This window comes from Primulina eburnea, chromosome 9, assembly GCF_022965805.1.
Source record: "Primulina eburnea isolate SZY01 chromosome 9, ASM2296580v1, whole genome shotgun sequence".
Lineage (NCBI taxonomy): Eukaryota > Viridiplantae > Streptophyta > Magnoliopsida > Lamiales > Gesneriaceae > Primulina > Primulina eburnea.
In genome coordinates, this window is record NC_133109.1 from 5,124,736 (window position 1) to 5,140,071 (window position 15,336).

At 35.4% G+C, this 15,336-nt stretch overlaps 2 protein-coding genes and 1 non-coding gene across 3 annotated transcripts; all 3 read right to left on the bottom strand.

The window, feature by feature from the left end:
- Positions 1-293: 293 nt before the first annotated feature.
- Positions 294-849, bottom strand: LOC140840398 (uncharacterized). The gene has a single exon (XM_073207600.1). It carries the CDS (start codon positions 714-716, stop codon positions 390-392), a length of 327 nt encoding a protein of 108 aa, XP_073063701.1. The 5' UTR covers positions 717-849; the 3' UTR covers positions 294-389.
- A 2,840-nt stretch (positions 850-3,689) lies between these two features.
- TRNAS-GCU (transfer RNA serine (anticodon GCU)) lies at positions 3,690-3,771 on the bottom strand. The gene has a single exon. It is a non-coding gene; the product is annotated as a tRNA-Ser (tRNA).
- Positions 3,772-6,692: 2,921 nt separating this feature from the next.
- LOC140841196 (subtilisin-like protease SBT1.4) lies at positions 6,693-9,353 on the bottom strand. The gene has a single exon (XM_073208453.1). It carries the CDS (start codon positions 9,308-9,310, stop codon positions 6,968-6,970), a length of 2,343 nt encoding a protein of 780 aa, XP_073064554.1. The 5' UTR covers positions 9,311-9,353; the 3' UTR covers positions 6,693-6,967.
- Between the last annotated feature and the right edge of the window lie 5,983 nt (positions 9,354-15,336).

The following is a 15,336-nucleotide window of genomic DNA, read 5'->3' on the forward strand; positions in this document are numbered from 1 at the left end:
GTTACGAAACGATGGAATGCAATGGGATAGACGGTAGAAGGCTGCCTACACACCCAAATTAGACCATCCATGAAAAAAATATTACTTTATATTGTGAATATCGATAAGATCGATCCGTCGTGACAATCCAATCAATGCCCCGACTAATATGGGAAAATGAGAAAACTCATGTGTCTTGTACATAAAATTAGGTTACAAGTAAAAACCATGAACAAAGGATTCATGAACCATAGATCACATCTAACGAGTCAATTTTCAATTTTGTACGACGAATCTTTTATTTGAATCATATGTCATAAATAAAACTTTTTATGTAAAAATATTATTTATTTTTATAAATATGTACAAAATTGACGCCCGAGACGAACAGATTTCTCACAATCGACCTATTAAACATTGCATGAGTAGTGGGATTGAAAAAGGCCCATCACAGGGATGGCAAAAGATGCCTCCAAAAGCATTCTCTGTTGAAACGATTCCATTGCAGTGTTTCCTTCCAACACGAATGAGTCGTAGTACTTTTTCAGCTTTTTAAGGATGCACAAATACTTTAGCTTCAGCCACCTGAGTTTCACCCTCCGGCAGAGCCTCACCAGAAACAACCCCCGACGGGCCTTCTTCCCTCCCAGGCGGACGGTGGGCGTCCGCCTCCTTCCACGGCGGAGTGTCCAGATGGTGATTGGGTGGCCTTTTTTGTTCTTCTTCTCAGGAGACATTTTTCGTGGGTATTTTGTCTTCTTTGGGGAAATGGAAGAGTTGAATCTGATCAGTCGACTATGTGAGGTTGAAGAAAAAGTTGGAACAATTGTTTTTTCAATGATCTATAAGTACAATGTACCAAGACACGTACTCAATATAGAATGCCCCAAAATAGAAAAAATGCATATCTATAATTACAAAAATTTGTGTGAGACGGTCTCACTGAGTTATATTTTGTAAGACAAATATCTTATTTGGATCATCCATGAAAAAATACTATTTTTTATGGTAAGAATATTACTTTTTATTGTGAATATCGGTAGAGTTGACCCGTCTCACAGATAAAGATTCGTGATATTGTTTTACAAGAGACATACTCATCTATAATAGCATGTCCGTCATTTGTGAGACGATCTCACGAATTTTTATTTATAAAACGTGTCAATTCTATATATATATATATATATATATATATAAAATAAACAATATTTTGACATAAAAATAATATTTTTTCATGAATAATCTAAATAATAGATCTGACTCACAAAATTGATATTTGAGACTCTCACAAAAGTGTTTCTGCAGATATAAAATGAAGAAAATGTGAATGTTTATTAATTTTGATTGTAGCCAAAAGATAATATATTACTAAAGATGAGGATAATCAGTCAAATCGAGTGGTGAGTGATTATTTATTCAACAACAAGAATTAAATTTATGGAGTCGTCACCTGCATCACGAACAAATGTCAGAAGACCCCTGGATGCTTGATGAAAATCTTCTTTTGTAACACTTAAACGAGAGATCGCCCAATAAAATTCTTCCAATAAAACAAGAGTGGTTGAAAAGGAAACTAGAACGAACTTGTCAGATAAGTATGAGGAGTTGGAGCTATATATGTATAGGGTTTTCAAAGTCCTCGTGGTATAGGGCCTGATTTAAAAATTTGAGTCATAGGTAATGGATTGTAATAATTTAAATAATATTCAAACCCAATAATGGTTAAATAATAAAAGTCAAAAAATTGTGTGAAACGATCTTATATATTATATTTTATGAGACATATATCTTATGAGTTATTCATGAAAAAATTATTTTTTATGCTGAGAGTATTACTTTTTAGGCAAAAACTTGTATGAGACGGTCTCACGGATAATATTCGTGAGACGGATCTTTTATTTGGGTCACCCATGAAAAAGTATTACTTTTTATGTTAAGAGTATTACTTTTTATTGTGAAGATGTGTAGGGTTGACCCGTCTCACGGATTATGACCCGTGAGACGGTCTCACATGAGACTAACTCTACTTTTTATTGTGAATATCGGTAGGGTTGACTCATCTCACAGATAAAAATTCGTGAGTTCGTCTCACAAAAGCCCTACATATAATAAAATTAGGCTGGAACTCTTTGAAATTTTAAAGTAATTTCAGCTAACAAGTAAAACAAATTATCAATGGTCTCAATATCCACCCTATCTATGTTTTTTTTAAAAATTATCCACCCCCCTCTATGATCCAAATCTTAAATAACCTATTATATTTTTTTAAATATATATATATATATATATATATATATATATATATATATATATATATTAATAAAAAAAATCAGGTTGGAATAGATCATTGAAGTTCAAATAAATAAATTATCTCAGAGATTTATATTTAATTTAATACTATTGTGCTTTGTGTGCATGTATATTTAAAATATTTATCTAAATATGATAAATTTTGTTATTTTGAGTTTTTCAATTTTTTAAAAAAATTTGGATTAATATAACAATTTTAAATTTTAAAATTTTAGATATTTAAAATAAATTTAAAGGTAGGATTGAAGATTTTAAAAAGAAATATTTTAGGAAAATATAAAAAAAGTGTCATAAAAAAAGTTATATAATTAGAATATAGTATTAATTTTAAATAAAATTTTACCAAATCAATTAGGAGTTGGTTAGTATCGAGTTTAATTAGATAGTATAATAATAAAAAGATAATAAATGCATCATATAAAGAACATGAATGCCGTTTTTAGGGCCGTAAAAGAAGGGAAATGGTTGCAACACAAAGGTAATGATCGGCAATTTTCATATATATATATATATATATATATATATATATATAGAGTGAGTCTCATATGAGATCGTCTCACGGATTAAGATCCGTGAGACGGGTCAACCCTACCCATATTCACAATAAAAAGTAATACTCTTAGCATGAAAAACAATACTTTTTCATGGATGATCCAAATAAAAGATCCGCCTCACAAATACGACCTGTGCAACCGTCTCACACAAGTTTTTGCCTTATATATATATATATATATATATATATATATATATATATATATATATATATATATATAGTATGTTTCTTGTGAGACGATCTCACGGATTTTTATCTATGAGACGAGTCAACTCTACCGATATTCACAATAAAAAATAATACTCTTAATATAAAAGTAATATTTTTCATGGATGACCAGAATAAAAGATCTATCTCATAAAATACGACCCGTAAAATCGTCTCACACAAATTTTTGTCATACCTATCCTAAATATAAAATAGTGCAAGAAAACAAAACTAAAACTGACATGACTTAAGAAAAGGAGTAAAGATGATAAGGGAGAAGACAGAACTAAACTTTTGATATCATGATCTGTTTTAATAATTATATATATTAATAAACTGTTAAAACTTTAAAACAATTCACATGTATATGAGCAGACAGAGCTTTATTTTCTAATCATTAATTTGTAAGTTCAATTCTTATGGATTTTTTTTATTATTATTATTTTTTTAATTTATATATCAAAATTAAAGTACAATTTCTCGTTTTTTATAATTATATATAATTATATTTTGATCCAAAATATATTATAAAAAATATTCAGCACGCTAGTATATATAAAAAATGGTTGGATTTCTTAAAATCCAGTTACATCTTTTCGAAGCCCAATAAAAAGGAAGCACAGCAGAGAAAAATTTAACTCGTCGCCTGAGAGATTCGAACTCTCGCGGGGAAACCCCATGTACTTAGCAGGCACACGCCTTAACCACTCGGCCAAAGCGACGATTTTGTAATGCGAAGGGTACTTTATTATATATACTATAAATCAAGAGAATAATAAATTTTTTAAAGTTAATTTTATTTAAGATAATATGATATGTTAAAAGTAAATTTCCATCAAATAATTTTTATTGTAATTTATAACTTGGATCTTTTCATAATAATATGGATTTTTGAGGAAAAAATTGATTGTGTTTTGCTGACGTTGCTTACCTCATAGTAAAACAGAGAGACTTAAATCACCTCAATTATTTGTTGTCTTATCAATTTCATACTTTTATTTTCAACGTAAATTCTTCTAGAGTTTACTAATAAAAAATTTATACCCTTTTCAAATTTACCAAGTACATGATTTTTTTAGGGCAACTTATTTAAAAATACCTATCTTTCCTTTCAACCTTTTTTTTACTATCCATCCCCTCAAAACTTAGTTTTTACTACCCCAATTTTTGAAAATACCAATAATACACTTTTCCTCTAATTATGGTACGTAACATTGTTATATCTATCAAGCTTGTTCTTAAAGGCATATAGCCCCAAAACATACAGTTACGCAAGGTTTCCAGCCTATACACCATATTCAAATGATCATTTTTTTTTTGGGTAAACTGCTCATCATGCTTCTGTATGATAAATTGAACAGTTTAACTTTTTGACCAAAGTGTCACCAGGTTATATCCATCGAGTTTTACAGACTGCTCCTCACAGTCCAACCACACAATTGCAGCCGTTGGTTTCTGAAGCAGATTTTTTCAGCAACACTTAGCACAACCCTGTTTTGTTTCTTACCTCAGGGTGTAGTGTAAAACAGTTCAATTTAAAACTAATATATGAGAGGAGCAAAAGCCTTGATTCTTTTATTCAAACATACGAACTATTATTACATAGTAACATCTTGTAAAGGATGAGAAAATTGTTTAAGTAGCTGAAATAAAAACACACATAAAAAGAAAATATTACAATATTTGAAAAAAAAAAAATGAAGAGGTTTGGTTAATGTCTTCATCTTTCTTCTGATTTCTTATTTGTAGAAGTCCCTCGTGAATTTGTATTTCGAACTTCAAACTCTTGTTATAATTTTATGCCTTCAAGCTGTGGTTGGCACTATCTGGTTGAGTGGTTACACTTTTCTTGATTTGTCTTTTTTTCTAGATCATTAATCTAGAATTGACTCGTTCTTCTGATTTTATCCTCTGGATTAACCAGTAGATATGCGTTTGTATTATTTCAGCTGATATTTCATTTCCTAATTCCTTCAGCTTTTTATGGAAATCTTTGAAATTTTTCAGCTCTCTTCTTATTATCTTGATGTTTCTTCTTGAAACCTTCATATATGTGAAATACATTTTCTTTAGGTTCCGACTTATGTATTTTACTGGTTCCCATTTGTTTGTTATTTATAGGTGAAGTTGAGTCTCAGTTTTCTATTTCATGTACTGGGTTATTTATATGCCCACTATCTTTTATCGAGGAATCTTATATTTTTTTTATTCCCTAGGAAAGGTGATTAGGCTCACATGTCCATTTATTTTTGTCGAGGAATCTTAAACTTTTGATGTCACCGAGGAAAATGTGACTGTGGTCCTTCACTACCTGGTCCTGTCTCTGCAAGATGCTTCTTGTCTGAACTAGGTTTGAAGCCAGTGTCAAATTTTGGTCCTTTTGATTTGGGCATTTGAGTAGATTTGTTCTGACCATCTTCTCATATGAGCCATATTGTATAATTTCCGACGAGTTTCTTTACTCCCCGACAACATACTATTCCACATAAGATTTCTTTTCTTTTCGAATAGATCTTCTGCAAAATTTGTGGTTTTTCCTGTCATAGTATTTAACAGGAATAACCAGTTTACCGAATTATGATAAAATTTAAACGAAACTTGATTTGTCCATCTCAGTAAGACAAACCCATAAACTCCATGCTCTTCTGGTGGAAATGTCATCTTCAGTTATTGAAGCAACAAGGGGTGTTTCTTCTGACGGATGATCTTTGATAAAAGTATAGCTCCAGAATATCTCCTCTGGACAAATAATCGTTATTTGCCCAAGTTTCATGAACAGCTTCCTGGATCCATTTCAGTAGACCTGAAATTTCTGGGAAACTTGGTGATGTGGTATAAACTGAGACAAGAGCCCTGAATTCATACCAAGCTTCGACCTCCTTTGGATATGAATTTGGTTTCATACATACTCTATGATATTTTCATGCAAAATCAACCGTGGTAGTGGCTAGGTTAATGCCTACTCTTGTTTTCAATTTATCCCAATTTTGTTGGTACACCTGTAATGTAGAAGTTGTAGCTTCATTAGTATCAACATTAGATTTACCGTTGTCAGTGTTCGATATAAAGTTGATCTTTTCCTCTTCATCCCTGAGGTGAAGGGTTGACTTGAGGACTCGAGATAAGAATCTGGAGTATTAATTTTTGTTTCAGTCGACTTATCTAGAGATGATCCCGACTTAACATTTGTGCTAGAGATATTTGAATCCCCTGCTCCAGGTATAGAGTCATGTACTAGAAAACTCTCCATTTGAAAAACATGACGTTTATATCACAGATACTAGTCTCAAGTTCGAGTGACTTTTAATCTTATTTTAGACGGCTGAATTGACTATAAACCTGTTTAAAATATAAAATACACTTCTTAATAGTTTCTTAATCTTAATTTGCGAGACAGATCTCATGGCACCTACTGTATATTTAATAACTTTATTTATATAGCTTATATGATGAATATACAGATAAAATAAATACCACAATTGGATAAACCGTAAAATATAATTAAAACAAATATTATTTTTACACATAGTCAATAAAACTCGAACCATAATTTGACTCGCTGGACAACTACTCCAAGACTCATTTCATATTATTATCAAGAAAATTTACAATTCAACTAAGCTTTCATTCGTAGCAGTGCAGATAAATCACAAAATTAACATGATAAATGAGAGCTTGTACCTTACAACATTGCAATAAAACATTTAACATCGTACCCACAAGTGAATTATAATTTCTGCGTGGAGTAAGTAAATCTCGGGGTTCTCCCATGAATGTGATCTAAAATTGTACACATGAAACCAAGTCTACACCATTTTCTATCCCCACCCCTTTATTACACAAACAACATGATCAACAATTGCATCGGCAATGAATTCAGAGACAGAGACCAAAGAACCTATCTCAGAGTAGTTTTTTTCACATTGCCTCCACGGAATTGTCAAGCCATAAGGCTACAACTGGGCTCCTCACACGGTGGCTGCCACCATCTGTCCACTCTATCGATCCGTGTGAACCCTTTGTGCTGCTCAAGTTCTCGAGTTCGAAGGTAGTACTATTGATGCTCTCAAATGTTATTTCATACAACAAAGTATCATTATCCTCACTAAACACCAATTTGCTAGGTGAAACACTAATCTTGACACCTGGAGGAGCATTCACATTCACTTCGTACGTTGCATCTTTCTCCTTTCCTACATTTTTCACAACTCTGGTGTAGTTTACCTCCTTTTTGCTGCCGGAGAAAACGACAGAGAACGAAGGATAATTCAAATTCCCTGGAGTTTTTAACCCCACTGCATTACAATCGACAGAAGAATTCGCAGTAAACACAGAAATGGTCCTTGGACTGTACCCGATGGTGCACAAGAATGCTACATAGTCGTTGGTTTCTAAGTCGTAGATCAGCCCAGGATCCAATGCCCGGTTGGGATCCACATGGCCAGCCCCATGAACCAATGGGTTCGACTCAGAGCCGGTTGCAAGGTCCGTAATTTTAGAGCCAGAGTTGTCCAAATTGTAAGCCGTGGTCATCAAAGCTGACTTGATAGCCGCAGGCGACCATTTTGGATAAGATTTTCTCAACAATGCAGCTAAGCCGCTTACATGAGGACAGGACATTGAGGTACCAGAGATAATATTGAATTCAACCTTTCTTGTATCGGTTTCCAAATCAGTTGGTCCGATGTATCCTGTCCAACCGGCTAGGATATTGACTCCCGGAGCAATCACATCCGGTTTAAGAATCTCCCTGGTTCGATAGTTCGGCCCGCGGCTAGAGAATGATGCGACGCGCGGAGAAGTGGGATCTTTACTGATGACTGTGCCACGGAATGTGATTGTGGCGGTGGGATTAGGATCTGTGCGTGCATAATCACGGATTTTATCGCCGGCCTTTTGGCCTACCATGGTGGCCGGGATGAAATGTGAATCTGCGAGAAGTTCCTCGCCAGAATCTTCAAGATTTGCCAGGATCATGCCGGCTCCGCCGGAAACATGGACCGCGTTTCCTTTCTCAACTCTTGCATTCCCGCCGCGATCGCAGATCACGATCTTTCCGGAGACTTTTGAGGAGTCAAGACTGCCGCTGTAGCAATACCTGCTCCCACAATCCGCAGCGTATACTAGTGGAAGCTTTTCCTCGCTTAGAGACTTGCCCGAGTACAGGGATACGCCGCCGTATATCCTTCCATCTCCGAGAGTCACATCAGCAGGGAACTCCCGATCTAAGGTCGATGCTCCGACAGTCAAAATCCATGGAGCAATATTCACCGCCGTGTACGAGCCTGGGCCAGAGTTCCCTGCAGAGCAAGACACGACAATACCCCGCTCAGCCGCACCAAAAGCTCCGATCGCAATGGAATCGAAAGCATAGGGCGGGGCGTAGCCACTAGAACCAACTGAAAGTGAAATTATATGCACGCCATCTGCAATAGCTCGTTCCATCGCTGCCAAGATATCCGAATCGTAGCACCCTTCAGACCAGCAAATCTTATACACTGCAATTCTCGCTTTCACAGCCATTCCTCTAGCTTCGCCTTGGGCAAATCCAAATAGACTAGCGTTGGCCACCTTCGATCCAGCTGCGGTTGACGCTGTATGGGTCCCGTGGCCTTCCGTATCTCTTGGAGAGTACGATGCATTCGATTCCTTCATAATTTGACCTCGCGCAGCTTGGTAGCCTGAATAAAAAGATCGAGCACCAATGATTTTCTTGTTACACAACGTGGAAGGAAAATCAGGGGCATCCACGCAGGAACCCTTCCAGGATGAAGGCACTGGAGACAGCCCTTCATCGGAGAAGCTCGCCCTCTCCGGCCAGATTCCGGTGTCAAGAACTCCCACGATGACATCATCCGCGTAATCGGAGTTAGGCCACAGGCCAAACGAATCCTCTAAACCAAGGAAGCGCGGAGTATGGGTAGTGTGGAGGTGACGGACGGCGTCGGGGACCACCGAGAGAACACCGGGAACTCGGCGGAGTGCTGAGGCCTGAGCCGCGGTCAGGCGGGCCGAGAAACCGCGTGCAGCTCGGGTGTAGCTGTACAGTATTTTGGAAGGGCGGTGATGCGGAGGGAGGGATCGGACGATGGAGGTGTACCAGTGGTGGTGGGTGGAGAAGGAAGCGGGCTTGTCGGATCTGGACACGTGGACGATGAAGGTTTCCTGGCCATCGGATGAGAAAGCGGCGGGGAGGAGACAGAGAAAGTAGAGACAGAAGAGAGAGAAAAAAGGCATCGGACAGAGCTTCCGTTTGGCCATGGAAAGCGGAGTGGAGTGTGGGGTTGAAGAAGAATCTCGCGCTGGTGGTGGCAAAATAAAGGGCCAAGAAATTTGGACCGTTTACTGATCGGTGGGTTTTCATTGGACCACGTTCCGAATTTCTATTTGTCCTCGTATTTTTATTGGAAGATATTTTTTTATTTATTTATTACAACATCGTGCTGAGAAATGAAATTGTAAGTTATCCAAATTATGTTCAATTTTACTTTAATTGAATTTTAAATAAGTTCATTTTTAAACTAAATAAAATAATACGATGATATCTACAAGTCGTTGGGGTATGGAGTTCAAACTCACATAATTTTGATGAGAATTTTAAATGTAATTAAATTGATAGAATATAAAAGAATGATTTATAAATAATTTATTAGTGATTGATAAATAATTGATTCTAACATATACTTTTTTACTAAAATCAATTTTGTAGAAGAAAAACTAGCATCTCACAATCTTATATATTTCAATCAAATTAAGAAGAGGATGTTAGTAGTACAATATCAGTCAGATAAAATATCTGAGAGTTACATATATGGACTTGGAAAATATGCATCTATTGAGCTAGCTTTTGAGATCGAGTTAGATCCAAGTCTTAATTTTAACATGGTATCAGAGCCCAAGTTCCACCTTTATGCGTTGGACTGTCCATAGTTGTGTCACTCGTTCTGTCTATAGTTGAGCCACTTGTAAAATTCATGCTCCAGATGTTCATTCCTGAGCATGAAGAGGTGTGTTAGTTGTCCAACATATGTTAGATAAAATCCATTTGAGTTGCATATATAGACTTGGAAAATCCTCTCCCGTTGAGCTAGCTTTTGAGAGTGACTTAGATCCAAGTATCAATCTTAACAGAAGCTAAATCAGAATTTGGATTTAAGAAACACATAATAATGATTTTTTTAAGTCAAAAGCGAAAAATCATTTTTTTTTTTGCTTCTAATAGTTGCATAACCTTTCTTAATCAATTAAAACTCCTATGTTATATTACCGTATAATATGATAAAGAAAGAGTGGTTCACTGGCTTGGTCAGAACATCAACATTGTTATCCTTTATATAGATCTGCTGCATGTCCACAATTCTTTTTTCTACTATTTCTCGAACAAATTGAAATTGAAATCCAATGCGTTTAGTTCTGGAATGAAATGTTGGATTTCTTGCGATGTGCAAAGCGCTCTGACTATCACAAAACAAATGAACCTTCTCTTGTCTGTGCACGATCTCTTTCAATAACTTTTTAATCAATGCTGCATCCTTGAAAGCTTGAGTAGATGTCATATATTCTGCCTCTGTTGTAGATAACGCCATAACTGATTGCAGTTTTGAAACCCGACTTACTGCTCCCTCTATAAGTGTAAACACAAAACTAGTTGTAGATTTTCTCTTATTAGGATCACCTGCATAATCTGAATCGATATAGCCTCTGAGTGTAAAGTTAGATAATTCATAACATAATGCAGCATTTGAGGTATCCTTAATGTATCTAAGGATCCTCTTTATGGTGCTCCAATGCTCTCGTTTAGGATTCGCCATATACCGGCTAACTACTCCCACTGCTTGTACAATGTCTGATCATGTACATATCATGGTGAACATCAAACTTCTCACTGCTGATGCATAAGGTACTCGAGACATCTCTATTATCTTTGCTTAACTACTAGGACACATATAAGATAACTTGAAGTTAACAGGAAGAGGTGTCGAATTTGGTTTACAATCTTGCATGTTGAAGCGTTGCAAAAATTTCTTCAAATAATTGTTCTGAGAAAGACAAATCTTTCTGTTACTTTTTTCTCGGTGAACTTGTATTCCTAGAATCTTGTTTGTTGGTCTCAAGTCTTCCATATTAAATCTCTAGCCAACTGTGCCTTCAATTTTTTGACATGATATTTGTTGGAGCATGTTACCAACATGTCACCACATACAACAACAAAATGATATAATCATCACCAGACTATTGAAATATGTACAAGGGTCTGAACTAAGTCTGTTGTATCTAATGCTCGTTATATAGGAATCAAATCTCTTGTACCAACACCTCAACGTCTATTTGTGACCGTATATAGATTTGTTCAACTTGCAAACCAAGTTCTTTTTTCCTTTTTCCGCAAAATCTTCTGGCTAAAGTATATAGATTTATTCTTCAAGATCTCCATGAAAAATACTGTTTTCATATCTAACTTTTCTAGATGTAGGTCAAACACCACACACCATGCCAATATTACTCTGATTGTTGTAAGCCGAACCACATGAGAAAATATCTCATTGAAGTCAAAGCCTTCTTTCCGAGCACACTTTACCACTAATCTAGCACAATATCGCTCAACTTGGTTATTGTCATCACGCTTGATCTTATAGATCCATATGTTACTAATGAATTTCCTCATTTGTAGTAGTATAACAAGATCCCAAGTTTTATTTATGTCTAATGTCTCCAATTCTTCTATCATTGATGTCATCTACAAGGATATATCCGAGTTTTGAGTGGCCTCATGGAAACTCGATGGTTCACCATTCTTTGTTAATAGATAATATGCAATATTGCTTTTAGGGACATAATCTGAAAGCCAACTTGGTGGTTTTCTGTCTCGAGTTGACCGCCTCATTTTGGAAAGCTCACTTGTTGGTGCCATTCAAATAATTATTTGAAAACCCTTATTATAGGATAAATCAACTAACGTTAAAGATTATTGCCAATTTCCACCAACATCAATAACCACTGATCGTAACATATCTTCCAAATTTTTAATAGTTCTATTTGTCTGACAATCTATTTGGGGGATGATGAGTTTTACTCATTGCCGACTTAGTTTGCAAAGCATTCTAAAGAATACTTCAAAACTTGGAAGGAAATCTAGGATTTCAATAAGATACAATAGACATTGTAACTCCATGTAATCTAACAACATTATCCACATATAAGCGTGCTATTTTATTGTAAGCATATGTACCATCCTATGGGATAAAGTGTGCTGATTTGGATAATCTGTCTTATATTACCTAGATAGCAACACAACCTCTATTTGACTTGGGAAATTGAGTCATGAAGTCCATTTCAATATGTTCCCAATACCATTGTGGTATTTCTAAACATTGTAACATATCTCCATGTTTTATTCTATCGACTCTAACCTGATGGCATGTTAACATCTTGCTACAAATTCAGTAATATATCTCTTCATCTCATCCCATCAGAAATATGGTATCGGTATGCGGTACATCCTGCGACTACCAGGATGAACAATATGACGGCTACAATGCGTCTCTTGAAGCAATGCTTATCTTTGTGACATTTGGTACCACAAAACTGTTATTCATTCGCAAACAACCATCTGATGAGATATTTTATTTATCTAGATTAACAAAAAAACCAAATCTTTTGATTTGTGAAACTTTGGATCAGTCTTTTGAGCCTTCTTGATCTTCGAAATAATCTTATGCTCAAATTGTAGAGTAGAAACAACAAAAAGATGGTATTTCAGATTAAAAGCTTTTCTAGAAGTATATAATTCTTCATAATTCTGCCAGACATGAATAGATGTTATCATAACATCCTTATACTTACGGTTTAATGCATCTACAACCTGATTCATTCTTCCTGGCTAATACCGCATTTCAGAGTCAAAATCCTTCAGTAAATCTAATTATCGTCTCTGACTCATATTTAGTTCTTATTTAATAAACATATATTTAAAACTCTTATTATTTGAGTAAATAATAAATTTTTGACCATATAAATATTGTCACCAAACTTTTAAAGCAAAAACAATGGCTGCTAATTCAAGATCATGAACATGATATCCAGATTCATGTGTTTTCAATTGTCTCAAAGCATAGACACTAAATTTTCATACTGAATTAAAACACATTCCAAACTTCTTGATGATACATCAGTACACACCACAAATCCACCTGATCCAAATGACAATGCCAAAACTGGTGTTTCTTTCAATTTCTGAAACTTCTTCTCGCATTCATTTGACAAAATAAATCTTGTCCCTTTTTTGGTTAGTTGGGTAATAATTCGGGCATTCTGATTATCCTTCAATGAATCGTCTGTAATACTCGGACAATCCTATACAACTTCAAATCTTCGGTCATTGTTTGGTCTAGACCAATTCAAGGCTGCTTAAACTTTAAATGGATCTACAGATATTCCTTGGGCTAATATCACGTGACTCAAAAATATCACGCTATTCATCTAGAATTCAAAATTCGACAATTTAGCATACAATTGAGATCTCGAAGTGTTTGAAAGTTATAAATGATCCTTATGCTCCCACTTTCATATCAAATACACCTTAATATCATTGATAAAGACAATCGCAAATTTATCTATAAAATTTCTGAACACCCTATTCATCAGATCCGTAAACTCTGTTGGTTCATTTGTTAAACCATATAGCATTACTAGAAATTCATATTGGCCATATCTGGTTTTTAAGTTGTCTTAGGAACTCGAAGTTGATGGTACCCTGATTGAAAATCAATCTTTGAATAAACCGAATTTCCTTGAAGTTGATCAAACAAGTCATCAATTCTAGGCAGATGATATTTATTTTTAATAGTAACTAGATTAATCGCTTATAATCAATCCAAATTCTCATGGAACCATAATTCTTCTTTAAGAACAGTACATGTGCTCCCCGAGGTAACATATTAGGGCGTGCATAACTGTTGTCCGATAAGTCCTATAACTTGTTTTTCTGTTCTTTCAGTTCTACAAGAGTCATTCTTCGCTCTATAGATCGGCGCAATAATCAACATCAACTAGATGCAAAAATCAGCTTGTCCCTACAGTGGAAAGCCTGGTATCTATTCTAGAAAGACATCAGAGAATTCTTTAGCTACCGGGATATCAGAAAATTTCGGTTTTTTATTTGTGGCATCGACAACATAAATCATATATCCCTCATTTCATAAGGATAATAACCTAAACATTTACATCGCTGCCTTAGCATGTGATCCTCGCCCATAAAAATTCCATTTATTACCATAATATGTTCTAAATTTTGCTACATCATGAAAACAATCTACAATGACTTGATAACTTGATTATGTATCCATACCAATTATACAATCAAAATCATGCATCAACTATACAATCAAATTCGTGATCATAATGCTATCGTCGAAATGAAACATACAATCTAACAAAATTTGCCCAGATGGAGTAAATCGACCAGTTGGCATAGACACAAATAAAATTTCATGAAATGGTGTAATAAATGAATGAGATGCTCTAGTAATAAATGAATGAGATTCTCTAGTATCAAATAAAACTTGTATAGTATAATCGTAAATAAGATAAGTACATGCGATCGGCCTGATTTGGGCCTCCTTTTATTGATCCTCAGTCAAAGCATACACTTGGTTTCGCTGGGGATCCTGAAAAGCTGTGGCACATTACCCGTGACTTGTGGGTAAATAGACTACTGGCATGACTAGTGTGGGGCCCTTAGCTCCTAATCGTTATTACAATGCAATCAGATTAGGATTTAATTAATCACAGCGGAAAACGGGTTTAAAATTTCTTTTACGACGAGCCCAAAACATCTCTTCTAGATTTATAATACTAAAAATAGTATTTAATCTCAAATCATAAAACATGCCCACACGAAATCAAAACCAATCATATACAAACAACTCATATCCTCGGGACATGCCCCGGTATATAGATACATATACATATATACTGGGAACAAGACATAAACAAAAACCTTAGCCCAAGCTGTGGCTTCCTCCAGAAGTGCCCTCTCTGGCCTCCTGATATCCTGGAGTACCTGACATTGTCCACACACAAAGACAACAACAGCCCCCCTTGGGGGTGAGCAAAGCTCCGTATGGAACAACCAATCATATATACCACAGATATCTAAACAATGATATATGGTATGCAATGCATGTATGTCGTGGAGGTATCAGGTCAAATGCCCATCCACTGAGCACATGTCAGAATCAATCGAATCGCTATCAAATCAAATCAATGCTCGAGCTGGCACACCGGCC

Excerpts from the sequence above, each read along its gene's own strand:
- LOC140841196 (XM_073208453.1), bottom strand. The coding sequence starts at position 9,310 with ATGGCCAAACGGAAGCTCTGTCCGATGCCTTTTTTCTCTCTCTTCTGT.
- LOC140840398 (XM_073207600.1), bottom strand. The coding sequence starts at position 716 with ATGTCTCCTGAGAAGAAGAACAAAAAAGGCCACCCAATCACCATCTGG.